Genomic DNA, 18,209 nt, shown 5'->3' on the forward strand with positions numbered 1-18,209 from the left:
ATCATCCTTCTGGGCAACACCTTGGACTGTTGGGAGCTTCTAGATTCAGCCACCCATAACTGAGGCTTTAATTGTGCCAGTTAAGTCCAATGATGGCAGTTTCAGAGAGGCTGCCATCACCTTTGCTAGCTGTGCACCTTGATTTGAAAGGTATTTGCAAGTCAAGCTCCCAGGCCCACAATTGCCATTGAATTCTGCAAGTGGCTCAGCCGCTATGGCTCTACCATAGAGCCACAAAAATTGGATGCACATCAACCCAAATGGGTATCCACTGGGAAAGGATATCCCAGTGCCATATCACCCTGGGCAAAATGGCCCTAGAACCAAGCTCTCAGGAAGCTGCAGGATTCATCATTTTAAAAGTATGTTTATGGGAATTCTCTGGCGTTCTAGTGGTTAGGGCTCCGTGCTTCCACTGCAGGTGGCACGGGTTCGATCCCTGGTAGGGGAAGTAATATCCCACATGCCCCATGGTGCAGCCGAAAAAATAAAAGTATGTTTAATAAAAAACTAATCTATACTTAGAGAAACTTTATTCACAAAGATTGTTGCAACGGGGCTGAGGCTTGGATCTCAGCGATGTGTCAGCCTCTCCAGCCACAAAGAAAAGGGCTTTTCCAGTCTGTGTGAGGAGGGGAGGAGGGAAGTTGGGCGAGTGAGGACGGTGCGTGGACTGCGGGTCAGTGTGGCTGGACTGGACAGGGCTCCCTAGGAGGCCTGTTCTCTGGAGAAGCTGACCAAGGGCTTGCTCTGAACCTCAGGGTTGCTCAGATGTGGGGGCGACCCAACGGTACCCCCCTCCTGTGGGGAGGGAGCCTGATGCTGTGGGGTAAGAAATGGGACACAGAGAACTTGGTCAAGCCCAGATATGCGGGCGGGTCAGGAGGGCGGTAGGTGTCAAAGGTCACACGTCAAACCCGGCCGGATCCTGCCTTACAGGCGAACGTTTCTTTGTTCTTAAAGAAAGGGCACAGACCCATGGTGACCTTTGACCCCGGGTCGACCATTGACCCTGGAGGTCACCAGCCTCTCCCGGCCCATCTTGTCCAGTCCCGACTCTGGACAAGGGTCTCTCCGCGGGGAAACTGATTCAGGACGTCCCGGTCCGCGTCCGCCTGCCCAGGAACAAGTTCTGCTGGGAGCCTACGCCCCGGGCTCAAAAACCGCACTTCTGCCCAGCTTGGGAACTTGACCAAGGTCCCAGCTTATCACTGAGGCCTTAGGGACTATAACACTGTCCAATCAAGGGAGACGGGGGCGGGGCCCGGGAAATAATCAGAAGCGCTAGGGTGGAGCCCGTGAAACTGGGCGGAGGGACGGGGAGGGTCTGAACAACTGTCCAATCAGAACCCGGAAGCTTGTCCTCGCTCTATACATTGAGTCCTCAATAGGGTGAGTGACTGGAGTACCGTCCAATCAGAGCGCCGGTTCTCGGAGAACAATCCAATCAAGGAATGCGGGGGCCGGTTCTGGAGTCCTTTTCTAAAGGGTGGCGGGGGCGGGTCACGGAGTAGTGTACACTCGGAAGCCCCGGGGGGGAGGGCTTGGAGCACCGTCCAATCAGAGGGCGGAGGCCCGGAGCTCCGTCCAATCAGGGTTGGGGTGGGTGCCCTCCCAGCCCTCCCAGCCCTCCCAGCCCTCCCAGCCCTCCCAGCCCTCCCAGCCCTCCCAGCCCGCGCAAGCGTCGCTCTAGGTGGATCTCGGCGCTCCTGCGCGCTTACAGGGCGCGGACCCAGGTGTCAAGTCTTCTGTGGCTGTCACCGGCCTAGATTGTGGGGCCGCGGGAGGACGCCCTGGACACCCAGGACCTGGGCGGAGATGGTGAGTGCGCGGGCCGGGGCCAGAGACCGGAAGGGGCTGATTAGGACCGCCTGGGAGCTGAGGCAGGCCCGGGTCTTCCGCGCCCGCTCCCCTGGATTCCGACCCGAGTCTCCCCCTCGGCCGCGGGGTGGGGTCCCGGCGTCCTGTCTTTCCCGTCCTCTCGTGGGGGGCAGGGGAGTCCCGACCTGAGTATGCGTCCCTTGGGGGTCCCAGGGAGGACCGGGTGGCCCGGGCAGTGGTCAGGGGCGGGGGTGAGGGAACCCGCCGTGACCTGACAGATAAAGTCAAACCCTTATTGGGTAAGGAGAGACTTTATTCCCGTTAAAAAACAAAATTCAACTGAGTACATTTTGAAGCTCTTACTGGCTGTATGCAACAATTCATGAATCTGGCAGCTTCCCATCCAGCATATCTATAAGGGCGCTGCCAGGAGCTGTACGGAATGAAAGTCTTCCATAGGCAGAGGGAACGGGACAAAGAAAGTAGCGAAAAGTGGATTGTCTGTGGCCAGGTTACTCTACGGAGGGCAGGGGTCTGTCAGGCAGATCACTTCACTGTGCTGACCAGGTAATTCCTGACTGACTGGTTTCAGGTTCCGTTTCTGGGAGAGGCTGAAACTGTAATTAAGTCTCTGGTGATTTGGGACTTAGCATAACCGATTCCGTTTGGGGCTGTGGTCTTGTTTTTAATATTCCAAAGACTTGGAATAGGGACAGGCCTCGGATCCCACAAATGTGCCAGGGTCTCAAACTAAACAGAAAAGGGCTATGGGTGAGGAGGGTGAGAGCAAGGCTGTTTGACAGAATGGGGCGTCCCTGCGGTCAGCGCATTCTCAGCCCGGGGTCGGGGAGGGGGGCCGGGGGGAGGGTTTGCTCTGCAGCTCAGTGCTTCTCAGTGGGGGGCGGGAGGAGGGAGTGGTGACCCAAAGTCAGGGGCCTGTGGGTAGACAGGAGCCTAAGTAGAGTTTGGGTAAGAAATGGGTGATTGTGAACACTGGGTCAAGCCAGTGTTAAATAAAAATCCAAACTTCCTAAAGGCAGACTTTCATTCAAGTGATTTCCTACAGGGGGAGAAGGGTCTGCTGCACGAGGCACAGGGGGCTCTGCAGGAAGGGGGATATCTGACCCCAAGATCTGCAAGCGTCTCAAGAGTTGGGCAAAGAGTTTCTTTTACACAGAGGCTTAAACAACACCAGGAGGGACCAGGTGAGATGCTCAGATAGCAGAGCCCTGAGGCCAGCCTGTCCTTAGGGGTCTGTCAGCTGGCTGGGGTGAGGCCTGGTCAGGGGGAAGGAGAGGAGCTGAACCAAAGTTTGGCCAACAAGCATTTGTTCTGCTTGGTCAGTGGGGGGAACCGTTCCGCTAATCACTGATGAGGTGGAGACGGGGCTTTGAGGGGACTGCGTCTGGCCTTGTCCTGGATAAACAGGGGGCCTCCGTGTGAGTCTTATCTGAGTCAGGTGGGGCACGGGGCACGGGGGTGGTTTCTTGCAGCCTGCCGTCTTCCAGAAGACCAAAGGGTGGGGGGTCCTTTCACCTTCCATCGAAGTTTCCAGGAGCACAGGGCTCAGGGAGTGTTCAGCATTGTCCCCTGACACCTGTGAGCTGCCTCCTCTGGGTCCTCTGGGTCAGCACTAATAGCTTCCTTTCCCTAATCCAGCTTCCGGTTTCAGCAAGTGTAAAATTCTGCATTCTTTCTGCCTGGTTTCTTCTCTTTAGTGAGGGTAGTAAGCATCTCAGGTCTTGGCCCTTTCCTGCTGACTCGTATTATTCTGGGCCTTTGGGCCTTTGGGCCCCCAGATGCCTCTGGGGAGAAGTGTCTCAGTACAGAAAATGTTTTCACTTCCATTAGGATTGCAGGAAATGCAGGCAGTCCCACCCCTTCATGCGAAATGGATGGAGATGCTGATGAAAAAGATTCATAGGAATCGTAGTGACTCTACCATGCAGGGTGCAGAGTTCTGACACTGTCTGAATCTGGTCCACTAACTGTTATTACCTGGACAACAGAGATGAATGGAAATTCTGTGGCATCTGACCAGTGCTACTGAGACTTGCTCACTTCTTTTTAGATGAGTTACAGCTTGTCATCATGAGGATATTAGTGAACTGATGCCTGTCTTCTGAAAGTGGTGAGCAGTAACCTGTTGCTCAAACCATAAAGGTGCCCTAGAATTTCCCTCTCCTACATTATCAGTGAACGCAGGAGGAAGCAGTGATCCTGCAGGTTCTCATTTACACACTGAGACAGGGGTCTTTGTCTCCTGTAAATGACCCACGGTGCTTGAAGTAGATGCATCACCTGGGGCGGGGACAAGCTGAGCCTGTGAGGGAGGTGAAGGAAGGTGCTCTGGGCCCTTGCTGCCACCCCTCCCCACACATGTAGCCTCCAGACCGTAGAACCACCACAGAAGGAGGCGTTAATGGCATGAGCATGGGGTAAGGGATCCACCTGTAGAAGGGCTGGGGGTGGTTTGTCAGCCGAGGTTGTGTTGCCCTCAGCTGTTTCCTGACCTTTGCTTTTGGCCTCATCCAAGGAGTTGGTGGATTGAGTGTGATGTGTGCACCCTGAGTGAGTCTGTGAAGGTCAGACTTAGGGAAGGCTCCTTGGGCTCAGCTGCTGCTGAGAGGGTTGATGAACTGGAGAGCTTCTCTGGGTCAGAACTTCAACTTGAGTGTTTCCTCTTGGGTGAGAATTGAGGTCCTCAGGAGGGGGCATTTCCACAGTGAGCTCGGGCGCTCAGTCCCTTCCCCTGCCCTGGGGGCGCCCAGCCAGGCTGTGTGTCAGCAGGGGGATCCCAGCCCCCCAGCTCGGATGGCTTTGATCTTCTGACTTGGGGCTTCCTTGTGCACCGTGGGCAGCAGGCTGCTGATCTGAGCGGCTCACACTTGGCTGCTCTTCCCTTTTGTTTCTTTGATGGAATCTTGTGTCATGTGACTCAGTGTGAGTACTGAAGACTTTTGAAGTGTAGATTTTTATTCCCTTGGTCAGTTGGTAGCACTTCCCAGTGAGCAGGCCCCCAGGGTGCCGATCGTCCTGGTCTTTTTGGTATTCTTTGCAGCTTTACACCTGTCCCTCATCACCAAGCAGCGTTTTGATTTTGCTTCTGCTGAATCTGCAATAAGTGAATATGACCCGTACCACACCAGTAATGGCACACAGAATGCTTCTACGTGGTTCTTGGCCCCAGTCTGTTTCCCATGTGCTGGTTTCAGAGGAAGGGAGTCACCAGGTGGTATCCTCCATCCAGTTCTGTGGGGCTTGGGTTGTCTCATGGTTAGTTTTGATTTATCAGCAGTGCTATTATTTATACTCCTTGATTTTTGTCTCCAAATGCCAATGCAATATAAATTTTTTAAATGTGGAAGGAAAATTGAAGGATTGTCGATTATGGATATTTTCAAAATGCTAGGAAGTGTGGATGGAGGGCTGGAGTCTAGTGTTGATTCTACGCCATTTCCAGCACTTGGAGTATTACTGACCAGGGTTCTTGGACTTGAATCAACAGAAATTGATAAGAGGCCAGACATGAAATTCCAATCAAGGCTTTATTGGGGCTCCTGCAGCAGCAGGAGGGAGCGAAAACAAGCAACAGGTTTCCTTGCTCACTCTCTGAGGAGGGGGTGGGGGTGAGCTGCGTTCTCTTATATTGGGTGGGGGGGGCTCTAGTCCAGCAGCTGTGCCGGAGGGGTGGCTTGAGTGGCATGCCCACCCCCTTGGTGGTGCTGTGTGCCAGGCGCATGGGCAATACCCTGCTTTTGCTCCGGACTCCTCAGAAGTGGCAGTTGGATGTTTGGTCTTTTTATATCTTCTTGTTCCTAATTTGCCCCAAGCCTGCATGCAGTTTTTTTAGTCCCTTATAGTTTCTTTGTATTTTGTTGCTGGAGGAGATGGTTGTCCAGTTGCAGACACTGCAGCAAAGCTTCCCAGGTTCCAGCCTGGCTCAGGAGTATCCAGCTTAATTTTGTCCATCATAATATGCAAAGTGAGATCTCCTTGTGATTGTATATTGGTTTTTCCTGTTAACCACTGGGGTTGAGCACTTCTTATACGTGGTGTTCATCTTCTGTGAAATAATTTTCAGTCATCTTCTTACCTGTAATTCATTTGTATAATTACTGATTTATTATACTTTCTTTACATACTCTGGACATTCAACCTTTTTCATTTCTCGGTATGGCAAATATGTTCTCTCAGATTGTGGTTCATCAGTTCTCTCTATTCTATTTGATGGACACGTCTTAACTTTAATAGACTTGACATTCTCCATCTTCCTTTGTAGCTTACTCTATTATTCCTCTATAAGAAAACTCCCCCGATTGTCGAGTCATAATGCATTTTCCTGTAACTTCTCAATGTGTTCTACTTTCGTCTCTCATAGTTAAGCCCACAGTGAATTGGTTATTGTACATGCAGTTATAAGGGAAAAGATTTCTTATTCCCCTGTAGATATCCAGTGGTTACTGCCCCATCAAAGTGTCATCATCTGGCCCCTGCCCAGCATCAAGTGCTCTGGTGTAGATCCACGTGCTGAAAACATGTGGGTCTGTTTCAGTGTGTTGTGGTTTTTTTCCATTGGTGTATTTGTCCAGCCCTCTGTTAACACCATCCTGTCCTAATCACTGCAGCTTAAGAAGTTTCAATGTCTGTTAGGGAAAATCCCACCACCTTGTTCTGTAGAAAGTCTTGGCTATTTTAGAAGTTTGTCTTCCATTTCAGTTTTTAAAAGTAGTTTTTCTTAAGATCACACAAAACAGAAACAACCCCCAGAACAAAACCCAAAGCAAATCTTCAGTGGAATTGAAGATTCAGTGGAATTTTCTTAAACTCTTGACCTGTTTGGGAGAAGCTGACGTCATGGTGACATCAAGTCTCCTTACTGAGAATGTGCCCATCTCTCCATTTCTTTCATTTTACTGTGGTGTCGTTTGATAACATTTTGGACTTTATCCACAAATCAGCTTATATCCTTAATTAGACATAATTTAGGACTTAAAGAAAATTATTTTTTGTAGCAATTAGTTTTAAAAGCCTAATATTTAAATTTTTTACTTTTTTTGGGGGGGGGGCTGCACCGTGCAACATGTGGGATCTTAGTTCCCCAACCAGGGATCGAACCCTCACCCCCTGCATTGGAAGCATGGAGTCTTAATCACTGGACTGCCATGGAAGTCCTGAAAATTTTTACTTTTCAGTTGCTTGTTTCTAGTGATTCAAAATACACCAAGATTTATTTTTATGAGTTTGTATACAGGAAACTTACTAAAAATCTGATTCTGTGATTATTTTCATATTCTTTTGGGGCATGACATGCACAAACATTTGAGCAATGAATAAAGGTAAATGTTTTCTTCTATTACAATATTTTTTTCCTGGTGAAACTTACTCTATTAGTTTCCCCTATTAACAGTTTTTTTAAATCAAGCATGTACTACAGGTCAGCATTAGAGAGATTTCTGTGTCTATTATTATTGAGAGATCAGGGTGATAAATACATTTGAATACTTGAAAAGATTCTCTGAAAAGAAACAAAACTTGAAATGTGGTTTTATGACAAACCATTTAGAAGACCTCAGTTGTTAAACAACTAAAAACACAGAACACAGATTTCCTTGGTGGTCCAGCAGTTAACACTCCACGCTTCCAATGCTGGGGACGTGGGTTCAATCCCTGGTTGGGGAACTAAGATCCCACGTGCCACGTGGTGCAGCCAAAATAAATAAATTAATTAAAAGTAAAAAAAAATAATAAAAACACAGAACAGAAGATAAACAGGCATTTACCACCTTCATTGTCTCCAGCACATGACATGTGACATATTAAGGCATCTTTTGCTCCCATCCTGGTATATGCAGGTTAAGAGACAGGCTTTAAATAGGAGCCAGCACTTCTGCTCAAATGCATTGGGCAGATTTGTTTTTTATATTCTTCCATTCCACACACCCTGAAAGCTTTCATGATGAAGCACATCTTGACCCAGAGCAACCCAGTGGTGTACACAGATATCTGTTTAGTAAAGAGGAGCAGTTCCCCGTTGAACAGTAGGAAGGAATGACAAGATTATGTAAAAAAGTTCCAAGACTGGTATTTCAGTTGCTCTCAAGAAATTTATGCTTCAGTGATAAGGAGATAGACGAGATGAAGACTTGATTGACGATGAGATTCCATTAACATGGATCCTGCTGGGGAATAATTGTTCATTGGTATTTTGCTCCATTGGGATGAGAGTTTGAAAAGCACTTCATATGCCTTAAAAAACAAAAATCACATCCACTAGAATAAGATCATTTAACTTAATACTGATTATTTATTATTTCCCATATTTGTCCATTTTAAAAGCTCAACAAGCTCCATAAAGTACATAGAAGAGTGACCTACCTGTTATTAAGGCAGGTGTGTGAAAATAGTGTACTAGAACTACATCTTTCATGAACTGTCAGCTTGCAACATTTATTTATTTATTTATTTATTTATTTATTTATTTATTTATGGCTGTGTTGGGTCTTCATTGCTGCACGCGGGCTTTCTCTAGTTGCGGCGAGCGGGGGCTACTCTTCATTGTGGTGTGCGGGCTTCTCACTGCAGTGGCTTCTCTTGTTGGGGAGCATGGGCTCTAGGCACGTGGGCTTCAGTAGTTGTGGCTCATGGGCTCTAGAGAGTAGGCTCAGTAGTTGTGGCGCATGGGCTTAGTTGCTCCGTGGCATGTGGAATCTTTCCGGACCAGGGCTCAAACCCGTGTCCCCTGCATTGGCAGGTGGATTCTTAACCACTGCGCTACCAGGGAAGTCCCTAATATTTCTCGAAAAATAATAATTCGGTTCTTTTTTCTCCCTGTTAAAGTCAACTTGACTCCATTACCATCAGATCCTTCAACAGCTCTTGTTTGTGGGGCCTCTTCCTTGAATTCCGAGCACTCTGTTATTTATTTGAGAGGCCCTGCTGGCTTGACAGATTCCTGAGGAACCAGGCCTTTTCTTACCCAGTGGATGTGTCAGGCCCTGGGCCCTGGACTGCCTGTATACCCTTAGTGTCCATCTCATCCTGGCAGGGGGTTGTATCTCTGCCTCTGTCGGATATGGGGGGCTAGACCAGACTCCCTGCTGCTGTTGCCTTAAAGTTAAGCGTTATTCAGATCAGCAGCACTGACGTTCTGTTTCCGGTTCTTGGAGGTGACAAGGTAGTAATAACTTTTGACCAAGCCAGGTATCCATTTCCATGTTATCTGAATGATGATTTCAATTTTCAGTCTTTACAATACCTTAGGATATACTCTTTCAGTAAAAACAATTCTTTCTAATTATGTGTGTGTGAGTATTTATCAGGTGTTGCTGTTACACTTTGCTTCAGTTTCCAGCACTTACCATCACTGAGTAAAATGCATTTGATTGGCTTGTGTGTGTTCATTTCCCACAAGAGTGTAAGCTCAGGAGTCCTAGGAATTGAGTCCGGTTCCCGACTGTCGGCCTCCCCATCCTCCCACACATGGGGGTGAAGAGGGAGCCTTGCTGACACGGAACCTGTGGCTGTTTTAGGACTCAGTGGTCTTTGAGGACGTGGCTGTGAACTTCACCGCAGAGGAGTGGGCTTTGCTGGACCCGGCTCAGAGGAAGCTCTACAGAGACGTGATGCTGGAGACCTTCAGGAACCTGGCCTCCGTGGGTGAGGATGGCTTCCTCCCTGCACTTAGTCTTTAGGGAACAAATATTTCTTACGATTGTCCTTTCTTATTAGGGACAAGGATGGGAACATGTTGGAAAAAAGACAGACACAGTCCAACCTTTCATGAAACCTACCTAGGGTCAGGTAGCTTTTCCATGAAAACAAAGTTTACTGCATTGATTGACTTTCTGTCACTCTTGATTAAAATCCTGAGGGTCCTGAATTTTATAAATGTGAGCATAGTCTGCAGTGTCACCTAGGGCAGTAGGAGCAGCATTATGGTTTTCACCCTGTGAAAGTTACACTGTGATCGGTATACATTTGACGTGATAATTTTGCTGCAATTAAACCCACACTTACCCATTGTCAGTGGCTTGAGGACCAGAGAATTGGCCCATCTCATGGATGGCTTGTTGTCCTTCATCCTCCCCATGAGGAGCTTTTCTCCATGAGCAGGACAGCAGCCACACACCATCCGATCTCCCAGTGGCAGCTGGGTCAGTGGAGATAGGCTTCCTCTAGGGTCTCTGTGCCTGTGATCACCAGGAGGGCACACCTCTCAGGAGGAGAAGGTTCTGGATAAGGGAGAGATATTTGGACATAACTGTTAGAAACATGACTCGGTCTTTGAGAAGGTGATGTTTGTCATTAACCTGGCTTCCCTCTTGGAGTTTTCATCCATCCTTGCCCACTTGGGAAGTCTTTCTGTAGCTCCTCTTACAAAGGGAGCATTTGGGAATGTGCATTTTACCCAGTTCCATCCTACTTTACTTTTCTGAAAATATTGATCTCGACATCAGTCTCCATTCTTTTTGAAGTATCTCTTAGTGAACAAGCTGCCACTTTGACTCATTTTTCGTACGATGGCCAAAGTTCCAAGTAGCCAGGGTCCTCAGAGTTTTTCTTTGTTCCCATGTCCATTTTTATAAAATTTGTTTACATTTTTGGGTGAGTATATGGAAAGAAATCTGCATATGGTCTCTTTTCTTTCCTTTGTCCCACCATTTCTTTCTCGAGGATTTAGTTATGTTACCAACTGTTGCAGGTTCTTGCCCTCAAGTTAAAACCAATGGATCAAGTCCTCAATGGGATATTTTGGAGAATGAACTATGCCGTGAAAAGAAAATAGTAAGATGCACAAGAAATGATTCCTGTTCTGTTTTTCGAGAAAAATGGATATTTCATAACATCCGAGGTCACCAAACTCAGGAGAGGGATTTCAGGTGAGTGGCACAGCTATAGGGGAAGGTGGATCTCTGCAGACTGTTAGACTAACTTGAAACTAAAGAAAAGGTATAAACCTAGCTAAACAATTTTGTACTTAGAAAATTTTCACAAGAGAATACTTTCATAAATGTGAGGTATCTGAAACATAATTCAGTTGGAAACAACGACCAGGAAACCCTGTATGTAAGAAACACAGAACGTTATGGCTCTATCTGAGCCCTCAGCCAGAGCATTAAGCTTGTTACGTGTTGTCACAATGCAGACAGTGCCTACAACATACCCATTCCTTGAAAATGGCAAATACATAGTGAAAATAATAATGAACAACCTTCAGTAAATCATTAATGAAGAAATCAGTTATAATCATTAATCCCTAATACGGTTCTTCCCATTTTGAACAGAAATGGTTTGGTGGAGAATCTCTGCAAAGGTAATGAAGGTCATCAATGTGGAGAAACCCTGAACCAGATTACACATGTTACTGTGCATAAGGGTTATCCGACTGGAATTCAGCCCTATAAATGCACTAAGTGTGGAAAAGCCTTCAGGGATAGTTCTTTCCAGAAGAATCAGCAAAGATCTCACCCTGGACACAAACCTTATCCATGTGAAGAACATGGAGAAGGCTGCAGCTGTGTCTCGTGCCTAAATCCTCCTGGGGAAACACACATTGTAGAGAAACCTGAAAAACATCAGGATGCTGGGAGAGCATCTAAGAGGTGCGTGAAGAGTGGCAGTAGTCAACAGCCTTTGGAGTGTGAGAAGTCTGGAAAAGCTCTCGCTTGTCCCTCATCCTTTAAGGCACGTGAGAGTGGTCACCATGGACAGAAAATCCATGTGTGTAAAGTATGTGGGAAATCCTTTATGTATTATTCCTACCTTGCACGGCACGTGAGAACTCACACTGGAGAGAAGCCCTATGAATGTAAGGAATGTGAGAAAACCTTCCGATATCCTGCATCCCTGGGAGAACATGTGACGATGCACACTGGGGAGCAACCTTACGTGTGTAAGGAATGTGGGAAAACCTTCAGTTGTCCCAAATACTTCAGAAGACATGTGAAAACACACAGTGGCATGAAACCCTATGAATGTACGGAATGCGGCAAAGCCTACAGTTGCTCCTCATCCCTTCGAGAACACTCACGAACACACAGCGAAGAGAAACCCTATGAATGTCAGCACTGTGGGAAAGCCTTCAGGCATCAGCGATATTTTAAAAAGCATGTGAGAATGCACAGCGGAGTGAAACCCTATGAATGTATGGAATGCGGGAAAGCCTACAGTTGTTCCACATCCCTCCGGGAACACGAGAGAACGCACACTGGGGAGAGGCCCTTCGAATGCCAGCACTGCAGGAAAGCCTTCACTCGCCACGCCTCCCTTCGAGGACACATGAGAACGCACAGTGGGGAGAGAGCCTACAGATGTACACAGTGTGGGAAAGCTTTCTGTTGGCCCTCATCCTTACGAAAGCACGTAAGAATGCACAGTGAGGAGAAGCCCTACGAATGTCAGCGATGTGGGAAAGCCTTCTGGTACCCCGCAAACCTGCGAGGACACATGAGGATACATGCTGGGGAGAAACTGAATCCAAGGACCATGGGAGAGACTTCATTCTCTCTTCAAACTTGTAATGTGAGCAGCACACTATAGAGGAAACTTATGAAAGGGAAAATGTGGGAAAGCCTTCAGCACTTCACTTACTTTGTACATGAGAACTCAGAGCACAACAGAAATCTTTTAACAGAGATAAATATGGTTTTGCCTTGGTAGGTGCCTCATCCTGAATAGGGATCCCAGTGTATTAATTTCTAGCTCATATTGCTGATCTGAATACTTAAGATAATAACTATCTCAATATGTCTACTTCATCTGTACTACTTATATTTTTTATCTCCAACTTTAAATAATCATACAGTCATATAAAGCTTGCCTCATTTCCATTACAGTGTCTTTTTTTATTTGGCTGCCCTGCTCGGCCTGTGGGATCTTAGTTCCCTGACCAGGGATCGAACGCATGCCCCCTGCAATAGAAGCACAGAGTCCTAACCACTGGACTGCCAGGGAATTCCCATTATGATGTCTTTTGAACCCAGGGGTGATAAGTGGTTTTCAGTTTTTGTTTTTTTTCATGTGTAACTTGGTATAATTTTTAGATGAAAAGTTTTTGATTCTTACTTTGCATTATCTTCCTAGTATGTGATCATGATATGAGGTCTGTATTGTTGAAATGTCTTTCCTGGCCCACTGTTACAGATACTGGAATTTTCTGACTCAATATTTACCCTCCCCTTGCACCTTCATTACTGAAAGATGTGTCTTCCAAGTTATTTGTTGCTAGCAGATACCATATCTGTGTTTCTCAGAGAAATTAGTAATTGTGGAAGGTCTTGGAAAATAACATTCTCATCTTATTATGTTTGTAATTTGGCCTCTGTTCATGTCCATGATCTTGGTTGGAAATCGGACATGATAATTGAGTTAAGAAGTGCAACTTGCTGGCATGAAGATGAAAGCTCCTGTCCAGAATGTTCTACTGAATTGTGCTGTCAGCTTGGGTGAGGTGGGAAACTGTATATCCAGAGTCCTTCTGTTAGTGGTTCTGAGGAAAGTTCTTAAGATGAGGAAGAAGCATGAGGTCTGGAAAGCAGAAGTGAGGAAACCATGATTCTCAGGTCTTCTGTACCATCAGGAGACAGAGATGCATGGCAATCTGGTGAGCCTGAGTTCCAGCACTGGTTTTTGACTTCTGGCTCTGCCCGTGTGGAACAGTCCCAATCAGACATGTTTGATGAACCCAACCCTGTGGATTTCTGGCTACAGAATCTGATCCATGATGGGGGTTTATAGATGTTACATGTGGAAGCCAGGACCCCTAGAAAATGGAAGAGAAAAAGTTGGCGTCTGGTTTGATTACTTACTTGATTGACCTGGCTGGTGATCACGAGCTCCAGCCTGGTTGCCCAACAAGCCCCTGTGCACTGGTCTGTCTGTATATGGTGGTTCCAAACCCTGGGAGGAATGATTTCTTCACTGGTGCCTTCCAAATCTCATATGAGTTAAGCTGTTGGTGAATTGTAACCTGGAATCGTAAAGACAGGGATTCTGGGAAACATACCTCCCAGCCTTACCCTCAGTGAAACAACAATTCAGCAGAAACATACCTACCTTTAGATTTCATTGACCTTTCACAGTAGTACCAAGGAATGTAGCACAGTGGGGATGAGAGGGATATGGAGATGGAAGTTTCATTCATTCATTTATTCCAGGGAATATTATAGCGGAAGAGTAAACTAACTATTTCAGATAACACTGGAAGTTGATACCTAAATGGATTATTAAAATATATACAAATGTGTGGGACTTCCCTGCTGGTCCAGTGGTTAAGACTTCACACTCCCAATGCAAGGGGCATGGGCTCGATCCCTGGTCAGGGAACTAAGATCCTGCGTGCCACATGGCGCAGCCCCCCACAAAAAATACATACGTATATACTGACTTCAGTAGTGTGTCCTCCCCCGCCCCACCACCGATTTCATGTCCACCTGGAATCAGTGACACAACCTGATTTGGAATAAGGTCTTTGAAGATGTAATCAGGATGTGGTCATATTGGATTGGTGTAGGTCCTAATCCAATGATGTGTATCCTTATAAAAAGTGGGAAATTTGGGCACAGAGACCTACACAGGAGACAGACACGTCTTCACCGTGTAAAGACAGAGCAGAGATTGGTGTGATCTCTGTACAAGCCAAGACATGCGAAGGATTGTTGGCAACCTCCAGAAGCTAGAAGATATGCCTAGAACAGGTTCCGCCTCAGAGCCTCCAGAAGTAGCCAGCCCTACTGACCACTTCATTTCATACGGCCAGCCTCCTAAACTGTGAGAAAATAAGTTTCTGTTGTTTAAACCATCATGTCTCTGGTGCTTTGTTAGGGCAGCCCAAGCAGACTAATGTAGTTCCTAAGGAGGGAGTGGGCCTTGGATATTTGAAGGACAGCCAGAGGCCAGTGTTTCTGGAGCAGAGTGAGCTGGTGGCAAGAACAGCAGAGGTGAGAGGAGAGCAATGGCAGTGGGTAGGCACATCATGTCCTGATGCACTGACCTGCCGTGGTGCACTGACATTGGCCATGAGTGACATAGAGCCTAAAAGTGGCCAGATGAGGCAGCTTTACGAAGTCCCTGTGTTACCTGAGAATAGACTCTAAGACGTTGTCACTTAAGGTGGTGGATCAGATGGGGTTGGTAGCAGTGGCAGTGATGTGCCAGGTTGGAGCCCGGATGTAATTTGAAGTAAGAGCCATCAGAATTTCTTGATGGCTTGAAGGTGGGGTGAGAGGAAGAGTCAAGAGTGGCTCTATTATTTTGTGCAGGAAAAACTGGCATGATGGTATTGCCATCAACTGACATGTAGGTCATGGGCAATGGAGAAGAATATTGGTGGAGTGTAAGGAGTTGAACTTGGAGTGTGCTGAGATGAAGATGAGATCAGGGCATACTAAGGCAGAAGGTAAACTTATGAGAATTTTATTAGATTTTATTACAATTTAAAAAATACTTTAGGGACTTCCCTGGCGGTCCAGTGCTTAAGACTCTGAGCTTCTACTGCAGGGGGTGTGGGTTTGATCCCTGGTCTGGGAACTAAGATCCCACATGCCCCATCGTGTCGCCAAAAACTAAAAATAAATTTAAAAAAATAAATACATATTGTAAGAGAATGTTGTTACAAACATTGGTCCCAATGGCAAAAATGTGGGAAAAAAAAGCTCCTAACAGTTGAATCGGTACATGAAAATGGTATAGTCCTACAAGCATAAAAATAGATTAATAAAAGTGCACAAATTACCAAGCTGTGGACGGAAAACATTTTTGAATAAAAGACACTTGATAGGGACTTCCCTGGTGGTCCAGTGGTTAAGAATCCACCTTCCAATGCAGGGAATGTGGGTTCGATCCCTGGTTGGGGAACTAAGATCCCACACGCCGAGGGGCAGCTAAGCCCGAGTGCCACAACTAGAGAAGCCCTTGTGCCGTAACAAAGACCCAGCGCAGCTAAAATAAAAAAATAAATAAAATTTTAAAAGTGGACTGTTAAAGCTGATATTTTTTTAAAAAGACATGATATAAAATACATACCATTTGACTCTATTTACTTGAAATATAAAACAGGAAAAATTATTGATGAAACTAAAAGTAAATGAAAGGAAATGATTTCTAAAAGTTTGGGATATTGGTAACTGTGAGAAGGCAGGGTGGGGCTTCTGATGGGGCATAAACCCAAGTGGGATGTGGGGGGTGTGACAGCAGCCTCCTTGTCCTTTATGGATTATGACATCAGGTGTTAAAAAAAAGGAGACATCGGGCCCAAAATGTAGTCACCTGTGCTCAATCCCATGTCAGCAAGCCAAAACTTACTACCTAGCCAAATTGCACTTTCAGTCTTTCCCAGGGGCGTGACCTTTAACCAGTCAATCTGGGTTTTCCTGCTCAGCACTAGTGAGGTAATCCCCTTGATAGGCCCCCTCCGTCCCCCTTAGGAGGGCGGCATTGCCTGAAACCATGCATTCTTTGCTAATAATTTCCTTTCCACTTTTGAAAACCTTTCCTGTTCTGAAGCTCATTGGTGTGCCTTTCTACTTGCCATATGGGATGCTGCCCTGTTCAACTGTTCAATAAAGCCAATTTGATCTTTAAATTTACTCAGTGAATTTTTGCTATTTAACAGATTTGGTGGCAGCAGTGGGATCAAAGACTTTCCAACAGTATTCAGAGATGACCAGAAACAGAGGCGTGGGGGACTTCCCTGGTGGTCCAGTGGTTAAGACTCTGCACTTCCACCGCAGGGGGCACAGGTTCATCCCTGGTCAGGGAACTGAGATCCCACATGCCATGTGCCATGTGGCGCAGCCAAAAAATAAATAAATAATTAAAACACACACACACACACACACACACACACACACACACACACACAGGCGTGGTACCAGCAAACCTTTTTTTGAGTTCACTGTCTTTCTCACCATTTCTGAGGGTTGTGGATAAGTTCCTCTCATTTCTGAGCTCTGCTCTCTGTTGTACTCCCAATCGAATTGACTTTCCAGTCAAGGGTTTAGGGGGTCAGCTTGAGCTGGAAGATGATTCCATCCAGAACCCTAGTCCCTAGTTCTTAGTTCAGTCTGCAATCTCCTGCTTGTTTGGAATCCCTTTTGCAAGTTGCACCCTGCATTTCCCCTTTACTGGGGTTGCTGATACAGTCCTTTCCTCAGTTCCAGTCTATTGACTCCATTTGCTGGAGTCTCCTTATTTAGTCCATGCTGGGTTTTTTTTTTTTAATTTGGCCATGCCCTGAGGCATGCTGGGTCCTAGTTCCCGACCAGGGATTGGACCTGTGTCCCCTGCAGTGAAAGTGCAGGGTCCTAACCATTGGACTGCCAGGGAAGTCCCCCATGCTGGGAGTTGCTGATGGTGTACTCGGACTTCTGCAGCAGTGTGTCTTGGTTGCTGCTGGTTTGTTTTGGTGAACATGTTTATCTTGTTTTGTAGAGATAAAGGCTACTGCTAACATGGATCTCAGAAACCAAAAAGCCACAAAAGTTGGTGGTCACAGATCAAGAATTTAAGAACTGTTAGAACACTTGCCACCTAACTCAAAGACTCCCATGTTGGGATAAGTTGGTCACAGAATGGGTTGAAATGGTACAAGGTCCCTTGCCAAACTCAAGAAAATTTCTATGCAGTGTGGTACATTGTAAACTACCACAGTCTCCAACCGAGTGACATGTCCCTTTTAGGTATTAGTTTGTCTCCAAGTGACCGAAAGTATAAGAAAGAAATGGAGGGAGGGAGGGAGGAAAGAAAGGTACATACATACGTACATACATACATAAATAAGATCCTTAAATCCACATGGTTAATAAGCATGCCTACCTTCCAGTACACCTGTTAGGAACTGTGGTCCCAGAAGCTATAAATATTTGTAAAAATGGCAAAATCTTACCACAACCTACAAATTTTGTGTCCTGAGAACATGGCTTGGGAGCCCCAAAATATGGCCAAACAGAAATGTATATTAATCTCCATTTGCAGCTAGGGTCCTACCAAACTGCTGCCATTCCTCAGGGAAATTAAAACATAGCATTACAGTGGCTGTTATAAGAAACATTCTAATTAGATAAGATCATTTAAGAAGTGCACTTAATAAAAAATTTTAAAATAATAAAAATTTTTAAGAATTACAAAGAAAGTGCACTTAAAAGTGAGGGCTTCTGGGCTTCCCTGGTGGCGCAGTGGTTAAGAGTCCGCCTGCCGATGCAGGGGACATGGGTTCATGCCCTGGTCCGGGAAGATGCCACATGCCATGGAGCAGCTAGGCCCGTGAGCCATGGCCGCTGAGCCTGTGCGTCGGAGCCTGTGCTCCGCAATGGGAGAGGCCACAACAGTGAGAGGCCCGCGTACCGCGAAAAAAAAAGAAAAGTGAGGGCTTCCATGTGAAACAAACA

The 18,209-nt window shown here is 46.4% G+C and overlaps 1 protein-coding gene across 1 annotated transcript; it reads left to right on the forward strand.

Moving 5' to 3' along the window:
• Positions 1–1,699: 1,699 nt before the first annotated feature.
• Positions 1,700–16,405, forward strand: LOC308617021 (uncharacterized protein). The gene is made up of 4 exons (XM_081233674.1): positions 1,700–1,821; positions 9,354–9,480; positions 10,526–10,703; positions 11,109–16,405. The coding sequence occupies exons 1-4, from the start codon at positions 1,819–1,821 to the stop codon at positions 12,361–12,363; spliced, it is 1,563 nt and encodes a 520-aa protein (XP_081089800.1). The 5' UTR covers positions 1,700–1,818; the 3' UTR covers positions 12,364–16,405.
• Positions 16,406–18,209: the final 1,804 nt, after the last annotated feature.

This window comes from Mesoplodon bidens, assembly GCF_964165515.1.
Source record: "Mesoplodon bidens genome assembly, chromosome: 4".
Lineage (NCBI taxonomy): Eukaryota > Metazoa > Chordata > Mammalia > Artiodactyla > Ziphiidae > Mesoplodon > Mesoplodon bidens.

What these genes read in the sequence shown, in the direction of transcription:
- LOC308617021 (XM_081233674.1), top strand. An exon ending in CAGGAACCTGGCCTCCGTGG is followed by an intron (nt 9,481 to 10,525) that starts GTGAGGATGGCT and finishes CAACTGTTGCAG; the next exon opens with GTTCTTGCCCTCAAGTTAAA. An exon ending in ACTCAGGAGAGGGATTTCAG is followed by an intron (nt 10,704 to 11,108) that starts GTGAGTGGCACA and finishes CATTTTGAACAG; the next exon opens with AAATGGTTTGGTGGAGAATC.